Raw genomic sequence first — 24,930 nt, 5'->3', positions numbered from 1 at the left:
CATGGTCACTAGACAAGGGCTGTATTTTTTAAAAAGACTCTGTTGTAAGCTCTGCCCCAGTGAGACCACAGAAGTCATTCTGGAACCCTTTATGGTTGAAGGACTGCACAAGAAGCCTGGTGACAATTTGCACAAGCATTCCATGCTCTTAATAGGAAGTGATATGGTCTCATTAGCTCATATTTCCCTTGCTCCCTGCAGCTGGCCATGGGAGAAATTTCATTGTGACAGCCCTGTGCTCTTTTGGATTTGAGGTGTATTTGAAATATATATTTACAAGGAGATGGGTTTGAGGTGTGGATAGATTCTGGAGGGATTCTGAACTGATTCTGAAACTTCCTCACAACTCTAAAAAAAGTGGATCCTTTTGATCCATTAACTTGACAAGTAAAAAAGAATAAAGCTCTCATCAGTAAGTAGCTGATTGTAAAAGTTGCTAGCTTTCCCAGACAAAGTATTAAATTTCATCCCACATCTGGATTTCAGAAATAAGCATGGAATACAGAATGAGGAAAGATCACTGACATCCAACAGCTGGGAACTCTGCAATTTGTCAACATCCCACTGGAAGGCTCTGAAAAAGCTGTATGGGATGCATCTTGCCAATGATTCATGGTAGACAAAGAGATGCGCTGAGATGGCAATGATGTTGATTGAAAGCTATGAAAGAAGCCTTTTTGGATTTTGAACAACAATACCACAGGCATGCTTTTTGGAAAGCTTTTGGTTTGCTAGCACTTAAAGCTGCTCCTCCCCTCTCTTTTCAGCTGAGAGCTTACACTGAAAAACTAACCATACATCTCATAGCATTCAAAAGGCAGGTGCCTTAGTATATTGGAAGTACAGACCAAAATGATGCAACAGCAAGCACATGGGCATTGAGTCTGTAAGTTTGAGATCCAGATGTTTACTCAGCCATACATTTGTGAAACAATGTGCTGAGACCCCACTTCTCAGTTTGAGGAAAGATTATAGTCATTCTTTAACATACAGACTTCATAGAGATGGGAAGGCCTTGGGAAAATTAGAACTTCCTCCTGTTCCTGCCCTTCTCCAGGTGGAAAGATAGTGCATCAAGTCTGCAATAGGGATGTAAATGTTTAATTATTTTATTCTCAAAAGGATGAACAATCATTTTCTCCTTCCCACACGATTCTCACTTTATTCAAACATCCCAGAGTGTTGCACAGTATATTATTCAGTTTAGGAAAACCTATCATCCAAGATCCTACATTGAGACCTGATGTGTAACATATAGCTACATCTCCCGATGTTAATACTAAAAACACACCTTGAAAGCAATGAAGTCACCTCCACCATGCCATTTTTGAGTTCTTGGAGAGTGGAGCAGAAATAAGGGTGCACTGTATTTGGATGCACTGCCACAGGCATTTTGAGAGACCTCTAGAGATTCTTAGGATGTTTCTGCAGTTGACATCCTTTTATTCCCCCCCCCCCCCCCAAAAAAATAGGGGAAACTTGTAGAAGAGCTTCATATATCAAGGAGATAGATCTGGTGTGTCACAATTACTCTGTCCATTCTCCTAAAAGACCTAAAGGAGTAAATCTCCTTTAAGAACTATTTTGCAGAACATGTTCAGGGTCGGAATTAATTAGAGACGAGTATGGTCTTGAGGTGTGGCAGGCTACTCCCCAATAAGTATGTTTTGTTACCATTTATTCATTTGGCGATTTGGCTGTTGTTCACTCACTTGGCTGGAGCCATGGTAGTGAAATGGGTTAAGCCCTTGTGCCGGCTGAACTGCTGACCAAATACATAGGAGCTCCATCAGGCAAAGTTCAACAATAGCAATGGCCAAGAATGCTAAAAATGGACCTAATCAATTAAAAAGGGCTGGGCAAGGGATAGTGCAAACAGTGTATCATAGGGCTGGGAAAGTGGATGAAGTGCAGAGCAGAGAACTATTTGGCAACCTCGGGACTGGGCCCAGGGACTAATCATTCTTGAAAACTTGCTGGGACATCCAGGTTTTCAGTTCCCTATGAAAGGACAGTGTGGGTGCTTGCCTAATCTTCCTGGGGAGGGTGTTCCAAAGTTGGGGGGTCACCACTGAGAAAGTCGTCGCCTTCATCCCCACCAGCCTTGCTTGTGATGATGGTGGAAGTGAGAGGAGGGCCTGCCTGGCATTCTTAGGAGGTTGTGTATCCACGAGGTTGTGAATATTTATTCTTCCTTAGGGTAAAACACCTGCATTGCTCCTGCTTCCAATTCTAGGTTTAATCTTTGACTTCTTCTTTTGACATCATTGGTGAGGAAAGATGTCTGCCTGAGGACTTGGAAAGAGACTGCCACTCAGAGAATATAGATTCAATATGAGGTGGCTTCATGTTCCCTAGACTACAACAAAAGATATAATAGTTTAAGCAAGTCTATTTCCCTATATCAGTGGTTCTTAACCTGTGGGCCATGGACCACCAGTGGGCTGTAAGGAAGAAAATCTGGTCCGTGAGCCTCCTTCCTCTTTATTTATTTTATTTTATTTATTTTATTTTATTTCCGCTCCTTTCGCACCCCCTGCCACTCCATCCATGTCGCTGACCATGGCATATGTTCTGTATCAGAAACTAGAGCTGATGTGGTCCATCCAATACAATTTTCTGAATTAGCACCCCAAACTGAAACTAAAGTTGACCAAAAACTGATTTGTAACCCTTTTGGTACTAATGTTGGAGAGTGGTCCCTGGTCATAAAAAAGGTTGGGAATCACTGCCCTATACCCACTGTTTACGCATAATCTTTTGAGATCCTTTGCATTTTTATATACCAAACAGCCACCGTCCAAACTCAAATTTCCCCAGATAGGATTGAACCTACCACGTCTTCTCCTATTGTAAAAGAGCTTTGCAGCAAAATGATTTTCTCTGCGGTTTGGTCCTTCTCCAGCTCTCTTATGTTCTCTCAAAATGTGATTCATTGAGTTAAGCAGGTCAAGTTCCTGTGGGTGCAGTATATGCCATCCACTGAAAATTAAAGACCAGAAAATTAACAGGGTTTGTTGTGTTACAAAGCCAGAGACATTTTATCCTTATTCTCCTAGAAACGCATCCTGAGCTAATGGAACACTGTGCTATATTCCAAGTCATATTAATACTTGCAAAAGCAATGAGTGTGCTTCAGTTAAGCTCACTTGGCAACTATCTTGCCAGGTCCCCCTCCCCTTTCCTCTCTTTCCTTCTTGGCTTTAAGTGATATGGACAAGGTGCGCTTTAAAGATAATGGCCAAAGTTGCCAAATGAACCAGTTGAATCACAAAAGTCCTGACACGGGTGAATGGGACAATGTGGGATTGCGAATCATTGTTGGAGGCGGCAGCAGCAGAGGAGGATAAATAAATAACGAAAGAAGAAACACAAAATGCCATGGCTGTGGTTTGTGATCCTACCCACAAACCAGCCAGTAAGTTGAGCAAACCCATCAAGGAGAATTGGCTTGCACCAATGGCATGAAAAACCCAGCCAGGTGCCGGAGGAAGAAGGGCTGAACTAAAACCTGACTGAGCAGAGTGAATATTAGTTTCTTGATATAGAAAAAGCCAAATGGATTAATGGATCAGCTCATGCACTGCCAGGGGAGACAAAAAAAAGTATCCTCGATACCTCTGTGCACATTGGCAGGACAGCAACAAAAGGCGCCTTTAGAAAGTGAAAACTCCTAATTTGGGGCAAAGGGTGGGTGGGTGGGGAGCGGAGGGAATCAATTACAACTCCTTTTCAAACACAGAAGGCCATAGGCTGGAGAGGGGCAGGGAAAAAAAGGTTTCCGGAGCCTTGCAAGCTGCAACCCCTACCTTTTAAAGAGGCTGGCAGGCAGAGAGATTGGGAGAGAGAGAGAGAGAGAGAGAGAGAGAGAGAGGGAAAATGTGCACGCCTGCATATAATTGTTGATTTCAGTTTGTATTAGTTCTGCCTAGTCTCTTTTCAGCACTCTAGTTTTTGCTAATGGAAAATCAGGCCCATTATATGGTAAACATAGGAAGCAAGTACATTAATAGTGGGCACTGACATTAATTCAGGCTGTAAACAATTCACTACTGTTACCACTACATAGTAAATCATGTGCCGTTTGTTGCTTTCATAAGGTGATTTCCTCCATAGATTTCCCTTTCCTTCTATATTTTTCAGGAGAGGAAGGAACACAGGGGTTGTTTTCCTCAAAATGGCACCCAGGGGCTGTTTTCCCCTCTCTGCGTGGTTATCTTCTCCATCAAGGAGGCCTCTGAGATCCTCTCTTTGCACCCTAAAATAAAAAGAAACAGAAAGGATATTCCACAGGTATATAAACCCCCTTTTCCTAGTTTCCAACAGTCCTCACAACCTCTGAGGATGCCTGCCATAGATGCAGGTGAAATGTCAGGAGAGAATGCTTCTGGAACATGGCCATACAGCCCAGAAAACTCACAGCAACCCAGAAAGAATATGACTTGCGGCACTCTTTCTCCACCCAAGCTGTGCCACAGAAGTTCATTGCCATTCCTTTCTTGCTGGGTACTTTGGGAAAGTTAAGGAAGGCAGGTGGAGAGGGGATTGGAGGGAGAGAGCTGAAGAAGAGAGAGATGTGAGGAGGAGGAGGAGGAGGAGGAGGCGAAATCCATCCCTAAAAGAAAGAAAGCCGGGCTTATTTATACAGGAGCACGTGCATCCTCAGCAAGGCCTCTTTTTCCCCAGCTCTGCCGCCCTCCCTTCCCAATTCTCTCTCTCTCTCTCTCACACACACACACACACACACACACACTCGATGTCCCCCCCCCCCCTTCCCGCACTTTAGCTGTGCTTTTGTGTTTTGTCAGAATTAATGAGAAAAGTTCCCTTGCCCTAGGGGTAATTAGTGTCCTTGGAGTTAAATAAGCTAATACTTAGACACCTCTGGCACAGGCAATTATGTTTGTGTATTGAATAATTGATTCAAAGAGGGGGGAGAGGGGGGGCTGCTAATCAGATCTGAGCATAATGAATTGATTTAATTAACAGGGGAATCTGAGGGTCCCTGGGAAATGCGGGCATTTATTCAGCGGCAGGAGAGAGCGCGAGCACATAAATTGAGAGCCAGGGAGTGAGAGAGAGAGAGAGAGAGAGAGAGAGAGGAAGGCCAGCCTTTGCCTCCGCGATAGGTTCGCATCTTGCCCCCCTCCAGGCACCCCTTCGCTCCCCTCCCTCCCCCTCCCCACTCCGTCCCCCTTTGAATATCAGGGCCGGTGGAGAGGGGAGGCGAGCCCACTTTGGGAGCTGCGGGAAGGGCTGGGGGGCTTGGCGGCGGGTCCCCTCCCTGAACAGCCCAGGCGGCGATTGTTTGTAATGAGGGGGAGGATGGGGATGGGGATGGGGAAGACTCGCCTCGGCGTAGCTTAAGGGCGAAGGAAGCCAGGACGAGGAGGCACCCAGCCTGGCCTGGCGGGCCTCCCTTACCCTTTCTCCTCGGTGCGTGCCATTCCCAAAGTGGCATCCCAGTTGGAGGGGGCCAGTCTCTGAGTAAAGAGAGAGAGAGAGAGAGAGAGAGAGAGAGTCTGGCTTGCTTTCTCTTGTTCCCCCCGCTGTAATTCTAACCCCGAGCGGCGCGCGATCAAGGTGAAAAGTCCTGCAAGTGTAGCCGGGCGGTGGGAGGAGAAGAAAGGGGGGGCGAGGGGGGGAGAGAAGAGGCGAAGAGAAGAGGCTGAGGCTGAGGCAGGAGCACCGGGTGCCTTCCCACCCGCTTGGCTAAACACCCCCCGCCCGCCCGCCCCATTGCCGCCGCCAGTGCGCGCGTTGCTTCCTCCTCCCCCCCTCCCCATTTTCCAACGGAGCGGAGGAAGAGCCACCGGCGGCTTGGAGGGCGAGCCCAGCGCGGAGACGGAGCGGCGGAGGCAGCCGATCCCGGCCACCATGGTGCTGGACAAGGAGGACGGTGAGTGGCGGCGGCGGTGGGCACGGAGGGGGAGGGAGGGAGAGGGAGGAGATGGCCGGGAAAGGAGCAGCGAATCGCGGGCAACGGGCCTCTCCGGCTTCGCTCTTGGCTCCGTGCCCTTCCGCTCCGCTCCTCCTCCCTCCGCTGCCCCAGGCGAGCAGATGGCGAGGGGCATCGGGGCAAAGCGCTCTGCCCTGGGACAGGATCGCCGCCTACGAGGGAGAGCGCGCTTCTGATCGCCCTCCTCCCCACTGGCGGTCCCAATGACAACACTCTTCCACGGGATCGGATCGATCGACCCCGACACACACACACACACATCTCACTTCATGCTCACTCCGTTTCTTTGGAGAGCCTTCCTCTTGTCCCTGGATTCGCTAACCTGGCGTGTCAACCCCTCACTGTCCTTCCTTCCTTCCTTCCTTCCTTCCTTCCTTCCTTCCTTCCTTCCTTCCTTCCTCACCCACCATCGCTCTCTTTCAATCCTCCCTTTGCCTGGCTTCTACACAAGCCTTTGCCTTCTCTTCCTGATCCTGCCCCCTCTTTCCCTTCCACTTTTCCTCTGACTCCTTACTACCTTTTCGCCCCCTGCGCTCTTCAGTTTTCTGGAGAGAGGACACACGCACTCTTCGTACTCACTCCGTTTGTTTGGAGAGTCTTCCTCTGTCCCTGGATTCGCTAACCTGGCGCCTCAACCTCTCATTTCCCTTCCCTCCCTCCCTTTCTTTCCTTCCTCTCTCTCCCCTCTTCCTTCCTTCCTTCCTTCCTTCCTCTCTCTCTCTCCCCCCCCTCTCTCTCAATCCTTTGCCTTCTCCTCCTGTTCCTGCCCCCTCCTTTCTCTTCCACTTTTCCCCTGACCCCTTTCCTACCTTTTCGCCCCTTCGCTCTTCAGACGTCTGACTTTTTCCTCCAAGGAAAGGTGACCTGGGGTCTTGTTGTGGGGCAGGAGCCGATGTGCGTCTTCTGTGAGACTTAGAAGAACAAGAGAGAGGTGGGCTGGGAGAGAGAGGGGGGTGGGCAGCCTGCGTGCAAGTTTCCCAAGAAGCGTGTGGTTGTTGCCCAGACTTGCTGGGCCTCCGGGCCGGGCTCCGTCGGGGAGGGCGACGGAGGGGAGGCAGGAGTCTCTTCCCGGGTGGAAGGCTATCGGAGCTCATTAAAAGGGCAATTACTTGGGGGGAAACAGGCTCCGGAGGGAGGGAGGGAGGGAGGGAGGGAGGGAAGGAGGGGGAGGGCAGGCAAGGCGCTTCCTGGAGGCACTGAATAAATGGGCTCCTGGAAGTTGTGTGCGGATGAGAGTCCACTTTCAACCGCAGTTGGAGCTGTCTCGGGCAATGGCTTCAGAAAACCCTCTAGAGCAGGCATGGGCAAACTTCGGTCCTCCAGGTGTTTTGGACTTCAACTCCCAGAATTTCCTGGAAGTTGAAGTCCAAAACACCTGGAGGACTGAAGTTTGCCCATGCTTGCTCTAGATTGGATGGAGCAAGGCTTCCAAAACAGCAGGAGAGAGACCAAAGTGCTCACCTGACAGGGCTTAGGCTTCTTGGGATTTCTCCAAACCTCTTGGGCATCCCAAGTCCCATACAGATTCTCTTGTCCACTTGTGACTGAAGGGGAAAGTTCCTGGAAGAGGATACCTTGGCTTCCTTTTCAGTTTATGAATCAAATGTCTCTTCTGCAAGAGGGGGAAAGGACCCGGCTTTCCAACACACATGTCTGAGAATGCAGCAAAGGTGTGCCTGTGCCATCACTTGGACCTCCAAGAGCGTCTAAGCACATGCACTTTAAAAGAAATGTAAAAGTGTGCTTCAAAGCAAACAGCTGTTTGAAAAGACATGTTTCATAATAATTGGTGTACCTCTCAGAGAACTGCGTTTGACTCTATTATGTGATGTCCTGTGGTTGTTCATTTTTGGGTGCCAAAGTTGGGTTTGTGGCCGAATGGTACATGCAACAGCTCTCAGACTCCAGAAGCATTTCTGCTGTGCTTTTACTATTATATGGGACTGGGATTGCACTCCCATTGCGCTTATATACACAGGTGCAAATACTTATTTTCTGGTCAATACTAAGTTTCCTTTCTCAGTATCACTGCAAGTCAGGGAGTTGACCTTTCCTCAGTTTCATTTATTCATTTTCATATTCTCATTATTGTGTTTATTTTGTGGATGGCTCATAAGAACACTGGTTGTATCATTGAGTCGATGTCTCTTGTATTTCTCCTAATTCACATGACCATATGGCTGAAAGGTAAGCTTTCTGCACCACAAAAGCCAAGGTGCTTTAGAGAAGTTCTACTCAATGTGGTAGCCTGTGAACTGGTGCTGATTCTTGACTCCTAGGAAAATTCTCATGAGGAAAACATTCTTTGAAGCTAATGGGCACAATAGTGGTATAGGTCTCTAATATACTGAAAATAAATAATTGCTGTTCCTCCACATCAGAGAGCATAGGAAGCATCAATGTCCGTGGCTCATTGGCCTCAGACCTTCTCCACCATAGAGCAGAACTCTTATCAACCCATCACCCCTTTAGAACTCAAATCTACACACCTCAGAAGTAAATCCTTGCATTTGGAGGAAGGTTTACTCTCAGGGAAAACACACAGGATGCTTTCAAATCTGTGTTTTCAAATCCATCAAAAGACATTGCACAGCCAGCTAGTTCTTTCTTCCCATAACAGATTTTGTGCAATGTAAGAAAGCACATAGGAAGTTTACAAATAGAAAATGGCAATGTCTTGAATTTTGGTGAAATAGTTTACATGAAGGAGAGCCATTGCATAATGTAACAGCCTCCATATGGTGAATGCGGCCATCAGAATATTGCTAGAATGACAGTGAAAGGCTCTCCTGGGGATAGAATTACACATAGAAGAGTGATGAGAGAACTAAAGTTTGGGAAAGGAACTTGTGTCTGAAGAACAAAATTATAACTTTTGGGGTATAATTCCAAGAATTTTCTGATTATGGCTGGCAATTCTGAGAGCCATAGTCCAAAAAAGTAACTTTTTCAAGCTTCAGATTATTTATTAATGTGGTTATTTGGCCGGTTTCTTGACTAATGAAGTTATTTTAGAAGTGAAGTCCTGTGAAGATAAACTCAGGGCCCTTCTACACAGCCATATAGCCCAGAATATCAAAGCAGAAAAATCCCACAATATCTGTTTTGAATTGGCTTACCACACTGCCATATATTCCAGTTCAAGAGCAGATAATGTGGGATTTTATTTGGCTGTGTGGACAGGGCCTCACTTTCCGTGTTGTGCAAGTTCCATACTTAGATTTTTTTTCTTTTCTGGGTTTTGTGAACTTTTGAACTGGGGAGATGTACCTTTGAGCCACAGCGCAGAATGTATAAACTCTGTCTCTGCTGAAAATGAGCTTATCTGAAAAACCAACTTGATACAAACAAGCTCCATAGCAATGAACTAAACCACAAGAACTCAGAGTGAATGTGTTTCATGGTTCATCCTTCATACTGGGAGGCAGAACTCTGCACTTAAGTAGTCCATATTTGTGGCAAGATAGGCAGGGTAGGAAGCTGACTGTGATGTCTTGCCAAAGCTGAGAATCACTTATCCAAAATTCTGAGATCCTCACTCCGTCCAAATCCAAAATTGTTCACATGCATGGCTTTGCTTTCTGATGGCTCAATGTACATACATTTTGTTTCATGCACAACATTATTTTGTATTTAAAATTATGTTCATTCTATGTGTAAAATGTGTATGAAACATAAATTAATTTTGTGTTTAGACCTGGGCTGCCATCTCCAAGATATCTCATTGTATATATGCAAGTGTTCCAAAATCCTCCCCAAAAGAGACACACAAACAAACAAATCCTAAATACAGAATGGCTCTGGTCCCAAGCATTTTGGATAAGGGATGCTTGGTCTGTATATTCTGTGCTATTCATAGGGAAATAAAGAGGGAAGACAGGCTTATTATGGTCACTCATGATCTTAAAAAGACAGGACTGATGACTGAAAGCTCGACGGTTTGAATCTGGAGAGTGGGGTGAACTCCCAACTGTCAGCTCTAGCTTCCCATACCGGGACATGAAAGAAGCAAGATGATAAAAAAAATCCAGGTGTCCCCTGGGCAATGTCCTTGCAGATAGCCAATTCTCTCACACCAGAAGCAACTTGCAGTTTCTCAAGTCGCTCCTGACACAGAAAAAAAATCAGGGTGATATGTTTCATTTAACAGTCTTAACTGGAACTTCATTAGTACTATCAAATTCTGCCTTTCTACCTCTCCATATGATTTTTTTTTTTAAAAAATCACTGTAATCGACAAAATTGTTTTTCTAGCTGTTTTCTGGTACCATCAAAACTTTGGCTCCAGTCAAACACACATATCTATATGAGACAAGTTCTTTTAGGACTTGCTCTGAGATCCCTGTAGTAGCTGCAGTCTATATTTTTCAAAAAACCCTTTCCCCTTGGTATATCCCCCTAAAGACAAAGATGTAAGAGGTTAAGTAATGTCAGTATAATTAAACAAGGTTAATTCATTGCTGTTTCATTCCCATGGGATGTCCTTTGCATTTCCATCTGCTCTGATTTTGATGTGTGAACTGCAACCTGAAAGATCCTGGCAGTGCAACAGAAACATTGCAAATTTTATTTGACTGCTGTGTTTCTTCTTCTTCTTCTTCTTCTTTTTTAGAAAAGTTATCTTTTCATTACACTTTTTAATAATAAACGGAGTGACATTCTGTCCTCCCTTAACTCTTTTTTTTTTTTTTTGGCCAAAGGGTACCAGGCAACCTCTCGCTGTTCAAATATGATTGACGGGTCAAACAGCAGGACGCTGCCACCACAGAGGTAGTAAGGGAAGCAGGTGAGCTATGAGGAAAGACTGAGATCTAACGCGAGTTTCCTAATGGGGGTATTTGGGTCCTTTCATGTATTGCAGACATACTCATTAAACATATAGAGCTCAGGGGGCTGGGATGATGGTGTTGTAAGGAAGTGAAACCAGGAACATTGATTATCCAGACAGTTCTCAACAGCCTTCATTCCAGGAGCCCACATGAAATGCCTGTATAAAAGGATATAATGGGGATGGTAGTGGCGGCAAAAGAGGAAATTAGAATGGGATGCACTTAAAAAGAAGATATGTTAAGGAACAAACCCCCGATGAGAGGGATGTGGAGATCTGAGTAGCAAATTCAAGTGGCACCTGAGAAAGGTTTCAGAATTATTTGACACGGATTTATATTAGCAGAGAAATTCACGCCTCTCTGAAAAAGGAGGGACAAATGCTAGGGAAAGCAGCTTTCTTTTCCTTATACAAAGGGGTTGTTTTTACTTAGTTTCCTCTCTGCCTGATTATGTTCTACTTCTCGTTCATTGACAAATGTCAATAGGGAATATCCACTCACTCTGTATTGAAAATGGGAGCTGTGGGTGTTTTTGTTGGTCTTTGGCTGGTAGAAATTCCAGTGTTTTGTTTAGGAGCAAAGTCAGATTTGTCACTTCTGAAAAATCTTAGCATATCAGGTCATAAAGTGCTGACAGTTAAAAGTTCAAAATAAATGGTACCTGCTGAAGCAAAGTGCTCATGTTCTCTGCTCCAGCCAGTCAGTCTTTCTCCTTTTTACAGTATTTTGTTCCATTCTTCCCTATGATTTCCAGCTCCCTTCTTGCAACAGACAGGATACATGCCCACTTTTTTTTCCATGTCAGGAGCAACTTGAGAAACTGCAGGTCGCTTCTGGTGTGAGGGAATTGGCCATCTGCAAGGAGGATGCCCGGATGTTTTTGATGTTTTACCATCTTGTGGGTAAATAAGCTTCTCTTATTTCCCCACATAGGGAGCTGGAGCTTACAGAGGGAGCTCATCCGTGCTCTCTGCAGATTTGATCCTCCGACCTATCGGTCTTCAGTCCTGCTGGCACAAGGGTTTAACCCACTGTACCACTGGGGACTCCTATATGCCCACTAGGTAGGTTCAATACTTTGGGATCCCCTTAGTGCATTCCACTCCTTTTGTTTTTATTTTTGCAAATCTTATTTCTTCCCATAAAGCTGATGAGACTTTTCACTTTTGCATGAACAGTCCTATTTTGGCTGCCACTGCACTCACTCCTTGCATCAGAAATAAAAGGAATGATATTCTGTAATAAATGTTTCTTTGCTTCAAGTGGATGCTGAGGTCATCATGAATGTTACAAAATGCCTTCTGAAAAAAAGACTCTTTCAAAATCTGTTCTGAGAAACCTAGAATGCTGACAATTTGAAGTCTGTTTGACAGTTTGGTAAAGACTGCAAAGGCACTAATTCCTTTTGGAATCACTAAGAATTAAGTGCAGGCTTATACTGGTGCATCTGCAGGAGAACAACCCTCCTGTTAACAGACTAGCTATGATACTGGTCCAGGAAAAACAGACACATATAGCAGGAATGGGACATTCACATTCTTTGACTTAGCTTAATCATCCAGGTAAAAGCTGGAGGCCACGGGATGGGATAGGTTAACTTCTAAATATACAAAAGGACACACGAAATACCCACATTCTTGACTTGATATGTCCTGGCACACTATCAAGGCATGTCAGTGAAAGAGCATCACTTCATATATTTTCCAGGTAATCTGATAGGATGTGAACAAAGGAATAGAAAGTGATATTGAAAAGTGGGGGTAAAATGATGGAAAGGTCCTTCTCTAGTTGGGATAGGAGGAAAAATATAGATATATAATAAAACCAACATATCCATGGAGGATATGTTCCCGGACTTCACATGAATATGTGATACTGCAGTTAGTAGCAAACCCAATTATTTTCAGTGGAATCAGTGATGTGGTTCCACTGAAAATAATAGTGAGGTTAGGAGCCCCTTGTGCCAGGAGGACTGCTGACTGACTGTTGACTGACATGTCAGCAGTTTGAATCTGGGAAGAAGGAGTTGAGCTCCCTCTGTCAGCTCCAGCTCCCCATGTGGAGATATGAGAGAAGCCTCCCACAAGGTGGTAAAACATCAAATATCCAGGCATCTCCTGGGCAACGTCCTTGCAGACAGCCAATTCTCTCACACCAGAATTCTCTCACACCAGAAGCAACTTGTAGTGCAGGTACTGGGAAAGGTTTCTCACGTTGCTCCTGACATGAAAAAAAGTGATGAGGTTGCCTTGTACAGAGGAAGGCCCTGAGTGAATAAGTGAAACTGAGGATATTGGATGTGCGGGGCATACTGTGTACTACTTTGATAACAAATATTCTGACCTAGAATACATGTAAAAGTTATATTTACATGAGCTGGTCACAATTTATTTATTTTATATATATATATATATATATATTATTGTTGGTTTTCACAAATGCGTATACACAATGTCAAACACATATGCAATCACATACAGTCACATACAATCACATACAACATAAACGTAGACCATTACACCTACAATAACAAATGGTCACAATTTAAATTTTGCTTTGCTAGTCTCTCTCTCTCTCTCTCTCTTTAGAGTGAGGAAAAAATGGAAACTAACTTAGTATCTGACATAGGCCCAAAACTCATGGCAGACTCATTACTATGAACATGCAGATTGCATTTGAATGGTGAGAAACTGAACTGTTCGGTGAAACAATTCAATTCAGAACAATAATAATCCCTGTTTTAATGAAAAGCACTTTAATTAACAGTTTGGGGGCACAATCCTCCCAAAATTAAGCACCTTTTAATTGTGTGGATTTCAGTAACCAAGATATTTAACTCTTCCTTGAAATCATTGGGACTTTTAAAATTGTTTTAACATTAGCTGTATTGTGCTACTAGTTTATTCGTCATTTGGAGACCATTAAACACACACAAGCACACACACACCCTGTTTGGACAAAGGAGAATAAATGGAGGAAAAAGCTAAATATCTCTACTTTAGAGGGCCTTGTCCAGCATTATCAACTATTCTTTAAAATTAGTGAGAAACGTTTAGATGGTGTAAGGCATCTTCTTCCTCTGAAATACTGTAATGATAAGAATCTGCCTCAAATAACAGAAAGTTAAAAGAAGCTAGTGGTATTATTTGGGGACAACGATGCTTCAAAAATTATTATATGAGTTCCTTCGGGGAAATAGGGTGGTCTACAAATTTATTATTATTATTATTATTATTATTATTATTATTATTATTATATTAGAGGTTGATAGTTATTGAAGTTTAATAGTATATTAGAGAAGTATTGTATTTGTTTTTATAATTCATTTCAACAACCCAAGCTGACCGAAATCCTGCTAAACAGATGCTGTGAATGTTTGAATTTGGAAGAAGTGATGCTTCCAAATGCAGTGCTTTGATGCTTTGGTCTGAAACTACTGGTGATTAGGTTTGTTGGGAATGACTGGAAGATTTCTTCTGAAATAAGGGATCGTGGTATAAAAATCCCACCTATAATGTTTGTATTCTTGCTCTAAGAAGTGGGTAGTGGCTAAAATTGGAAGTTTCGGGAACTGAATGAAATGGTTCTCTGGGCAAAATGATATATTGGACATCAAATACATCCAGGAACTATTAGGGTTAAGCATTCAAAATGAAGGGAATGACCACATTATTTGAGTTTAAGATAAGAAATCTAATTAAAAATAGGTATTATGGGTATCTGGCTTGAACTTGCTCTCATGCTTTTAAAAGGCGATTCTTGTATCTGTTGTAAAGTAGAGGGAGAAGTATCATGGAGACTGGGGGAAAATGTTTTCTTGGGTTGCAAAAAGGCAATCAGACACTTATTCTTTAGCAACACATACATAAAAGCCTTACTCGTGGTTTTTGCAGTAGAAACACAGAAACTATTGAGGATACAGTCTGAGATATATGTGCAGAGAGAGGTACTCCATTTCAGATTTGGATGTTGCCAGCTACGTTAAGTGTTGCAGTGACTTAGCTGGGAATGGTGGGATGATTGAACTGAAGGAGGGCTTTGGTGAAAGGGCTCTACACTTTCCATACTCAAGGCATCATTAAGAGGAGAGGCAGGCTCTTAATTTTCTATGAAATCCTGCCCCTTTTATGCAAGAACCCATGATTTAGATTAAGAGTTTGTATGACTATTATATTTGATATATGGTACTTGAGTCCATTGTGATACAATGGGTTAAACCCTTGTTCCAGCAGGACTGCAGCTTGAAAGGTTGGAGGTTCAAATCTGGGGAACGGGGTGAGCTCCCATCTGTCAGTTCCAGCTTCCCATGCAGGGATATAAGAGAAGCCTCCCACAGGATGGTAAAACATCTGGGCGTCCCATGGGCAATGTCCTTGCAGATAGGCAGTTCTCTCACACCAGAAGCGACTTTCAGTTTCTCAAGTTGTTTCTGGCATGAAAAAAAATGATACTGCATTCAGAGATGAGAAGCAGAGTGTGTTTTATAAAGTTATTTGTTAGATCCATTCAGACACAGAAATATTGGATGTAATGAATTCAGACATAAGGTGAAAGACTCACTTGTATGATAACCTTCAACCTTGTCTGGTGGGAACCCATTTGTTTGAAATCAAACTTGCCTCATGCATGTACACTTACCGAAGGAGAGAAAAATTACACAATGCAGGTTGATTATCCTTATCTGGAAGGAGCCGCAGTGGTGCAATGGGCGAAACCTTTGTGCCGGCTGAACTGCTGACCTTAAGGTGGTGGTTTGAAGCTGTGAGATAGGGTGAGCTTCCATCTGTCAGCCCCAGTTTCCCATGAAGGGACATGAGAGAAGCCTTCACAGGAGGGTAACAAATCCAGGCATCCCCTGGGCAATGTCTCTGCAGACGGCCAATTGTCTTACACAAGAAGCAATTTGCAATATCTCAAGTCGTTCCTGACATGGAAAAAAAAATCTGGAAGGAACTGTGATGGCACAATGGGGTAAACCCTTGTGCCAGCTGAACTGCTGACCCAAAGGTCAGTGGTTTGAATCCACAAGGCAGGGTGAGCTCTCGTCTGTCAGCTCCAGCTTCCCAGGCAGGAGCATGAGAGGAGCCTCCCCAGTCCAATTCTGCAAAAGTCCAATTCTTTCACACCAGAAGCGACTTGCAGTTTCTCAAGTTGCTTCTGATATGATAAAAAAATCCTTATCTGGAAATCCAAAATCTGAAACTGCCCACATGAGTAGCTGAGAGTGACATCCTTTCTTTCTGGGGGTTCGACATAGACAAACTTTCTCTCATGCACAAATGTATTAGGTATAAAATTACCTTTGGGCTGTGTGTGTGAAATGTATATGAAACATAAATTAATCAGTTTCCAATATACCTCATAACTTCTGAGGATGCCTGCCATATATGTGGGTGAAATGTCAGGAGAGAGTGCTTCTGGAACATGGCCATACAGCCCAGAAAACTCAGCAGCCTAGTAATTCCGGCCATGAAAGCCTTTGATAAATTAATTGCCTGTTTAGACTTGGGTCCAATCTCCATGATAGCTCGTGATATACATATATGCAAGCCCAGGCATTCCAAACATTCCAAAATATGGTTGGGGGGGGGGGGGGGAATCCCAAATACTTCTGCCTCCAAACATTTTGTATAAGGGACCCTCAACCTGTATTGTTTCACATCCCATAGTGAAAAGAGGATGCATATGGATGTATCAATCTCTAAACATTGCCTCTGGAGCATGCAATTTGATTTGTTGGAAGTCCCTGGTCATGTTGGTTTGGAAGTGAGCAGAAAGTAGGGTGTGCTTTGCAAGAGAATCTGTGTATAAATAAGAGGGGGAAATATAGGGATAAGTTTTCCCTGAAGGAAAAATATAGGGGAAGTTTTGCTTGCCCTGGAGCCCCTGATGGTGCAGAGGGTTACAGTGTGAGCTGCTGAACTTGCTGACCTAAAGGTGGCAGTTTGAATCCAGGGAGTGGGTGAACTCCTGTTGTTAGCCCCAGCTTCTACCAACCTAGCAGTACTAAAAATGCAAATATGAATTGATCAATAGGAACTGCTTTGGCGGGAAGGTAACGGCGCTCCATGCAGTCATGCTGGCCACATGACCTTGGAGGTGTTTATGGACAATGCTAGCTTTTCGGCTTAAATATGGAGATGAGCACCACCCTCCAGAGTCACACACAACTAGACTTAATTCAGGGAAACCTTTACCTGTTGCCTGCCCCACAGATTAAAGGTGGGTTCAAATCACAAGGACACGACTAGACTTAATGTCAGGGGAAACTGCCCACTGTGAGAGCAGTTCACAGTGGAACTCTTTGCCCCGGAGTGTGCTGGCAGCTCCTTCTTTGGAGGCTTTTAAGCAGAGGCTGGATGGCCATCAGTTGGGGGTGCTTTGAATGCAATTTTCCTGCTTCTTGCCAGGGGGTTAGACTGGATGGCCCACAAGGTCTCTTCCAACTCTAGGATTTAATGAAACCTTTCCCTTTTGCCTGCCCCACAGATTAAAGGTGGGTTCAATCACTAGGACACAAGTAGATGCAATGTCAGGGGAAACTGTCCACTGTGACAGCTGATCAGCAGTAGAACTCTCTGGAATGTGGTGGAGGCTCTTTCTTTGGAGGCTTTTACGCAGAGGCTGGATGGTCATCTGTTTTCTTGCTTCTTGCCAGGGGGTTAGACTGGATGGCTCACAAGATCTCTTCCAACTCTAGGATTCAGTGAAACCTTCCCCTTTTGCCTGCCCCACAGATTAAAGGTGGGTTCCAATCACTAGGATACGACTAGACTTAATGTCAGGGGAAACTGTTGACTGTGAGAGTGGTTCAGCAGTGGAATTCTCTGTCTTGGAGTGTGGTGGAGGCTCCTTCTTTGGAGGCTTTTAAGCAGAGGGATGCATTGAATGCATTTATTTATTGATTGATTTACTACATTTATATACCGCCCCTCTCAGCCCAAGAGCGACTTGGAGCAGTTAACAATCGGCAACAATTTGATGCCAAAACAATTACAATAATTAAGAATCATAACACTAGCAAACAATATAAAAATATAAAAACCTTAAAAGCATTCTCATAAGCGTCTCCATATCAAATCATTGTCCCGTTGCATTGTCAGTGGTTCCAAGATATCATATATCTATTTCGTATTTGGGAAGGCCTGCTCAGAAAGCCAGGTTTTCACCATTCTTTGAAAAGTCAGGAGGGAGGGGGCCGATCTTATCTCTCTAGGCAGGGCGTTCCACAGTTGAGGGGCCACCACTGAGAAGGCCCAAATGCATCTGCGAAGAAGGCGTGACCGAGAGCAGAAGATCCTAATGTCCTATATCAGTGATTTTCACCCTGTGGGTCCCCAGGTGTTTTGGCCTACAAATCCCAGAAATCCCAGACAGTTTACCAGCTATTAGGATTTCTGGGAGTTGAAGGCCAAAACATCTGGGGACCCACAGGTTGAGAACCACTGTCCTAAATGGTTCATAAAGAGAGATACCTTCGGATAGGTAAGTTGGACCGAAAACCGTTTCCCTGCTTCTTGGCAAGGAGTTGGACTGGATGGCCTTCGAAGTCTCTTCCAACTCTAGGATTCAATGCAACCTTTCCCTTTTGCCTGCCCCACAGATTAAAGGTGGGTTCCATTCAGGAGTAAACCTAGTGACCTGAAGAAAGATGAGCCCGAAAAGGCAGGCACAAAGTTGATGGCAAGTGCCCCCCTCCAGTGCGTTGCCTTTCCTGGGCTTAGCGCAGAAGGTGCTGCAGGTGGTGCTGCTGAGCTGGAAAGCTTTGCCTTCCCCATTAGAGCCTGACAGAAGAAGAAGAAGAAGAAGAAGAAGAAGAAGCGGGGGTCCCTGGAAATGAGCGCATTTATTCAGCAGCCAGGGCGCAAGGCTCACACAAATGGAGAGGCACAGGAGGCGGCAGCAACAGCAATAGCAATAGCAATAGCTCCTCGGCAGCGGCGGCGAGGTGTTTTCCTTCTTCCTCCTCCTCCTCCTCCTCTTCCTCTTCTTCGCCTTGGTCCCTCTCTTCCCCTCCTCCTCCTCCTCCCTCTGGCTGAGTGTAATTTTTAGATTGAGATCCAGCTTCTATCCGAGGTGGGGGGAAAAACACTTTCTCTAAGGCTGAAAGCGGTAGAGTTGCCACCGCCAAGGTGATGGGCTATCAAAGGCAATTACATTAAAACAGATTATACTGTGCAAATTGAGCCATTTAGAAGGTGAGAGAAGCACCAAAGGAGCCGCGCCGAGCCTCCCCTGCTCCTTCCTCCTCTCTCTCTCTCTCTCTCTTTCTCTCTCCCTCTCTCCCCCCTTTTGCTCCTTCAATTGCAGTTTGAGTTCCTTGCAATTCAGGGGGAAAGGCAAGTGGGAGAGGGCGCTTTTGTATCTGCAAAGTGCTGCGTTTCTCGAAGGTAATTCTAACTGAGTGCAATCTAGGTTAAAAGCCGGGCAACTGGATCATTAGAGCTCGCGCTCGCTGCGAAAGGACAATCCGCCGCGCGACGCCGGGGCTCCTCTGGGCGCCCAAGAAGAAGAAGAAGCAGCAGCAGAAGAAGAAGCAGAAGAGCCTCTCCTCCTCCTCCTCTTTCTCCTCCTCCTCTTCCTCCGCTCCCCGGACTTCCTGCGACCCCGGAGATGATGGTGCTCGACAAGGAGGACGGTAGGTGAGCCCAGCCCCGGAGCAGCAGCAGCAGCAGCGCCCGGGGAGTGTCTGCATGGGTGTGTGTATGGGTCTCTCTATGCATACATACATGCATTCTAGGCAATCCAAGCCTGCCTGGCTTCTTCGCCTTCCATTCCTCTCTCCTGACCCTCTGCCAAAGGACAGCGTGCTGGACAGTTCTGTTCCTGGATGGATATCAGACCAGAGTTCAACCCAGCTCGCTTTCCTTGGGATTCTGGGAGCAGGATAGTTTCCAAAGAAGTTTTGGGAAGGGGGAGGAGAGCGTGTTCTTTCACATTTGCAGCATTTCCTCCCATTTCTTCAACTTTCTTTTGGGGGAAATACGAACATTTCTTATGAGTGGGGCATCTTTAGCATTGGGTACCTATTATGCATCTCCCTTTCCTTATAAATAGGGTGTGATGCATAATAGGTACCCCCAATGCTAAAGGTATCCAGTGTAAATAGGGTGATGACAGGGAATGCACCTGCTAATGGGCTCTGATTGGTTGTGTTGATAGAAGGCATTCACATTTCATGCCATGAGTGATGCTTTAGAAGTTGGGCAACTGCTTCTACTTTTGGAAATGTATTCATCTGAAGCAGCCCAGGGGGGGGGGGGGGGGTCTGTTGATACTGGGAGACTTAAAGTGCACATTCAAAAGCTGTAGCATAGCTTGGTTGTAGCAGTGTAGTTTAACTCTGCCGTCCCGCTGACAGGCAACTAACCTGGGTCATTTCTAGGCAAATCAGCCAGGCAAATCACCCAGGTAACTAACCTGGGTGATTTCTAAGAAAAAATATAAAGAGAGAAAATTATTTCCAAGTCTAGGAAAATGTGTTGTCAAAGACTTTCATGGCTGGAATCACTCGGTTATTTGAGTTTTCTGGGCTGTATGGCCATGTTCCAGAAGCATTCTCTCCTGACATTTCACCCACATCTATGGCAGGCATCCTCAGAGCTTGTGAGGTCTGTTGAAATCTAAGCAAGTGAGGTTTATATGCTTGTGGACGGTCCAGAGTGGGAGAAAGAACTCTTGCCTGCTGTTTCCAATATAACTCACAGCCTCTGAGGATGCCCGCCATAGATGTGGGTGAAATGTCAGAAGAGAATGTTTCTGGAACATGACCATACAGCCTGGAAAACTCTCAGCAACCCAAGTCTAGGAAGGCACGTTATCTGTTTCAGCTTGTTATGGAACATTTTTATAAGTAGGAAGGATAATTTGCCAATTTTGGGGCCAATTATGTTCATTATTATCATTACCACTAATACTGCTACTTTTGCTATTTTGAATAGAACAGGAGAGACAACAAAGCAAAAGCTGAAAAGTTATCCATTCCCTGACATTTCTTTCGCTTTTCCTGTCAAAAAACAGCACAGGACAAGCTAGAGAGAATGAACTTAAGTGAGATAAAATGTCAGGTTTTGTGTGTAGCGATATTGTTATGATGTGCTATTACTTGTATTTCCAAAGTGACAGCTGTTAGGTGTTTGTGCATAACCATCCGTATTATCGATTACGTGGAACATGACATATTGTAATAAGTAGCCCCAATTTCTGAGGCTGAAACTCTTTCAAGTCTTCCAGAGGAAGTGCTGTTAAATAACGCTGGACCTTCAGTTGGAGAAAGTGCTCCACAGAACTTTTCATGTAGGTATATTATTTAAAGCAGTTGTGAATATTAAAAGACATCTGTAGGTTACCCAACTTGGCAGTGTATAATTATTAGTTGACAGCATTGGCTGGCTCTTTCAATAATGTCGCTTTCATCAAGGCTAATTTACCACGATGGCTGGAATGGGACACAGCTTAGAATACAATCCAAACATTTTGGGGAAATTGATAGCTATAGATGGCTCATAAAAGGCATATGATGTATCCGCTGGTGTGTTTAAAGTGAAAGAGAATAATTTGTATTTTTGTGTAAGTGCAAAATTTTCATCTCTATGTGGTGTGTTGTCTGAGTGAATGCTGTCAAGCATCATGACTAGATGTAATTTATTGCATGTGATCATTATGACCACATTTGTCTTTCAGTGAGCTAAAAATACATTTAATTTGACGTTTTAATGTGCTTTTCATCACTTGATCATTTTGACAGCCTTATTGTTTGTTTTTCTTTTTTTAAACTTTCTGATCCTACCTTCGGGAAATTGTAATGTCTCTAAAAATACTTGGCACGAACTGTCAATTGTATGGGTGAATTAAAGTTGCGACTGCATTCTGAATTAACTGGATTTACATGGGGTCAGGAAAGTCTGTCCAGTTCGATTTCACTGTCATGATAATGCACTGGGGATTAAAAATAAAATTGACCTCTGCTGAGTCAACAATACAAGGGTTATGTAGAAAGGATGGCCACAGTAACGAAGAACTGATCATAAAAACAGAAAGGTTCCCTCACATAGGAATGGGTGAAGATGGGAACAGCTTTAAAGAGAGTTGAAAAATTAGGTGTCATTCCTATAGTATGCATATACTAATTTCACCAACTCTTTGCATACAGAATTCCTTTAAATAAGTTAATATTTTTGATGTTGTGTGCTTTCCAGGCTGTATGGCCATGTTCCTGAAGCATTCTCCTCGATGCAGGTGAAATGTCAGGAGAGAATGCTTCTGGAACATGGCCATACAGCCCAGAAAACACACAGCAACCCAGTGATTCTGGCCATGAAAACCTTCGACAACACATTAAACATTTTTGAGATCAGTTATTTTGGCAAAACAGTTGCTGCAGGTTTTTGGAAGGATTTACAAACCCCCACAAGCCCTGTTGACCATAGGGAATGAAAACATATACCTTGATAAATTACCCTTTGGTGTCAAGAGTAACTATTCCAGTTTTCAAAGGTGTTTTGAATTACTTATTGTTGCTTTGAAAATAAATAAATAATAAATAAAATGTTAAATTTCCCTTCTCTGAGCTCCACTTCAGAGTGGAGGAAAACACAATCTCCTATGTTTGTGGTTATGTGCCATTTTTTTTTATTTCGCACTTAAGTTGGAGACGGCTGAACACTTGAAACAGAGCTTAGTGTCCAAAAAAACCAAGCTTGATGAAAAGATCAAAGATGAAATTGTTATGTTCATGTAGGTCTTGTTGAAATCGATAGGACGTGCATAACTGTACCAGAGTTTTTTCCTCAAATTTCACAAGGAAATCAAATCCATGATTTCTGGATTGCTAGAACGTAGTGCTATAGAGAAATCTGGAAATGAATGAATAAGAGAGATGTAATATACTCTGAATGGTGACCAATGTACTTCAGAAATCATTTCAGTCTGCCAGCACACCCAAAACCAGTTAAATTGGAACACTGTGCTCTTATCTATTTTAATTCCATTTCTCAAGAATTAAACACAGTTGACTTCAATCCAATTATCCTACCCTTGCTACCTTGTGGACTGGCTGTTAGATGAAATGCAAACTGTTTAGATAACCTATGTCTTTTGAGGGGAGCTTGCCAGACATGGGGTGGCAGGTGTAACAAACATGGAAATCAGGGCATTTTACAGGAATTGAGAAAATAATTTCAAGCACATTGAATGTCTTTGGAAAAAAAGTCTTCTTCTATAATAATGTATACAGTAGCTTCTACTTCTACAAGAAAGAAGCTGCAGAAACCTGAACCCCTAGATGTGACCAGCTCAGGTTTAGATGAAGGTTTGTAGTGATAAGGCAGCAAGGTAGAAGTGGAAAGGAAACATATGAGTGGGAAAACTGCAGAGGTCAAATGACTGAGAGAGACTAGACTTGAAATGACTCTTAGTCTTCACTGAATGGCCAGGCAATGCCAAATAAATAAATGCCCACAACCAAAATAATAAGAATAAAAACAAAACTGACCCCATCCTGAATTTCACTTTTGAGTTTATGTCAGAATCTGAGATTTAAGTACCAAGCTTTTTCACTGAGACTCCAGTGTGATTTTTTTCCATGTCAGGAGCAACTTGAGAAACTGCAAGCCGCTTCTGGTGTGAGAAAATTGGTAATCTACAAGGATGTTGGCCAGGGGATGCCTAGATGTTTTACCATCTTTGTTGGAGTCTTCTCTCATATCCCCGCATGGGGAGCTGGAGCTGGCAGAGGGAGCTCATCCGTGCTCTCCCTGGATTCGAACCTCTGACCTTTCATTCCAGGACAAGGGTTTAACCCATTGTGCCACCAGGGGCTCCTTCCAGTGTGATGCTTATGATTCATTACACATTTCAAGTTATGCTCATGTTATTTTAATCAGCAGCGATGCATTTCTTGAATTAGATTAACAGGACATATCTAGCCAGAATCGAGTAGAATTGCAGCCTAAATATTATGTAAAATTCATAATTAAGAGAATAGGGTTTCATTAGGAAAAATGCATCTTTCAAAACAATGGTGATAGTAGGATTTCAAAAGCTGGAAAATGGGGGGTGGGGGAGATTACCAATAGACATGTGGGCAGAAAACCGAAGGTAAAGGTGATTTTAGAAGCGGCAGCTATTGGAAGCACGAGCTGTTTCTAGAACAAGAGATTCATCATCATCACCATCCCATGCAATAGCTTTTGAAAAGAACAGAGGTCATTCCATCACAGTGGTAGGAAAGATCAGGGTTAGTTAGAGAACTCCAGGTACTTGAAGCTGGGCTAGATTTCTCTAATAATAGTACAAGTCAAAGCCTATAGATAAATGGATCAAGAAGGGACCATCGATTTGATGTAAGATACCATTAGCAACACACTTATGGGCATTTAAGAAGGCACTTATAGACTTGAGACAAACCTAAAGTGCAAGGAAGAGCTGTTGATGATATTGAAATATGGGAATGGGAGACACCTGGCATAATGTGAGTGAAAAAGTGGAGGAGGTAAGACAGAAGAGACTGGAGGACTGCTCTAAAATTACATCTTAACTTTACCTCTGCTTAAATATATATGTATATATACGTAGAGCATAACATAGTATTGTGAAACCAGTAAACCTGGATCTATATGTTGTCTATGTTTCTGCCTTCTGCCCTTCTGTAACATACTTCTGTCTCCTATAATGACGACTTTCTTTATTTGAGGTAAATTTATTTGCAGAATGCAGCTCAATAAAGATAATTTGAAATTCTGTTTTCAAAATTTCAAAATGTATGAGGAAAACATTGTTATTAAATAGCCAATACAGCAGGTGACACATAATGATAAACGCTTTGTTCAAAATGAGTAGCATCTATTTCGGGGTATTGATTACATTGATCATTGGTGATTGCATTAAAAAAATGAACTTACAGTCGTAAAAAAGTAGCAACAGATATCTCAGCAATTTTGGCAAAGCATAATGTGTTACCAATGGAATTCTTCACCTACATTGATCACAAGAAGTTATGAAAATAGTAGTATGGGAATTTGGATGAACATGTAATTTGTTTATGTCACTGAATATTGGTAATTATAATGTATTACTTTTAGAATACGAATAATCCAAGTGCTAGAATAAATCCTAACATAATAAGAGAGAGAAAAGGGGGTG

The 24,930-nt window shown here is 43.6% G+C and overlaps 1 protein-coding gene and 1 long non-coding RNA gene across 5 annotated transcripts in view; one reads left to right on the top strand and one right to left on the bottom strand.

Moving 5' to 3' along the window:
* Window positions 1-1,454: 1,454 nt before the first annotated feature.
* Window positions 1,455-6,847, bottom strand: LOC132770479 (uncharacterized). 2 transcript variants are annotated; one of them, XR_009631002.2, is made up of 3 exons: window positions 6,769-6,847; window positions 4,060-4,258; window positions 1,455-2,982 (listed from the first exon to the last, which is right to left on the bottom strand). It is a non-coding gene; the product is annotated as an uncharacterized lncRNA (long non-coding RNA). The 2 variants fall into 2 exon arrangements; XR_010908928.1 differs by lacking the exon at window positions 6,769-6,847 and adding an exon at window positions 6,237-6,652.
* Window positions 5,769-24,930, top strand: part of LMO1 (LIM domain only 1) — a 126,301-nt gene continuing 107,139 nt past the window's right edge. Inside the window, exon 1 of one of the 3 annotated variants that reach the window (XM_060767437.2) lies at window positions 5,769-5,899. In XM_060767437.2, coding sequence (XP_060623420.1) covers window positions 5,878-5,899 — 22 coding nt within the window. In that variant the 5' untranslated portion in view covers window positions 5,769-5,877. Of the gene's footprint in view, window positions 5,900-6,795; window positions 6,891-18,567; window positions 19,427-24,930 lie in introns of those variants that run through there. The other 2 variants (XM_060767446.2, XM_060767428.2) reach the window with 2 other exon arrangements.

The sequence above is a fragment of the Anolis sagrei genome, chromosome 1 (genome assembly GCF_037176765.1).
Source record: "Anolis sagrei isolate rAnoSag1 chromosome 1, rAnoSag1.mat, whole genome shotgun sequence".
Classification (NCBI taxonomy): Eukaryota; Metazoa; Chordata; class Lepidosauria; order Squamata; family Dactyloidae; genus Anolis; species Anolis sagrei.
The sequence above is the reverse complement of the archived record's forward strand: the minus strand, read 5'-3'. Positions and strand labels throughout refer to the sequence as shown.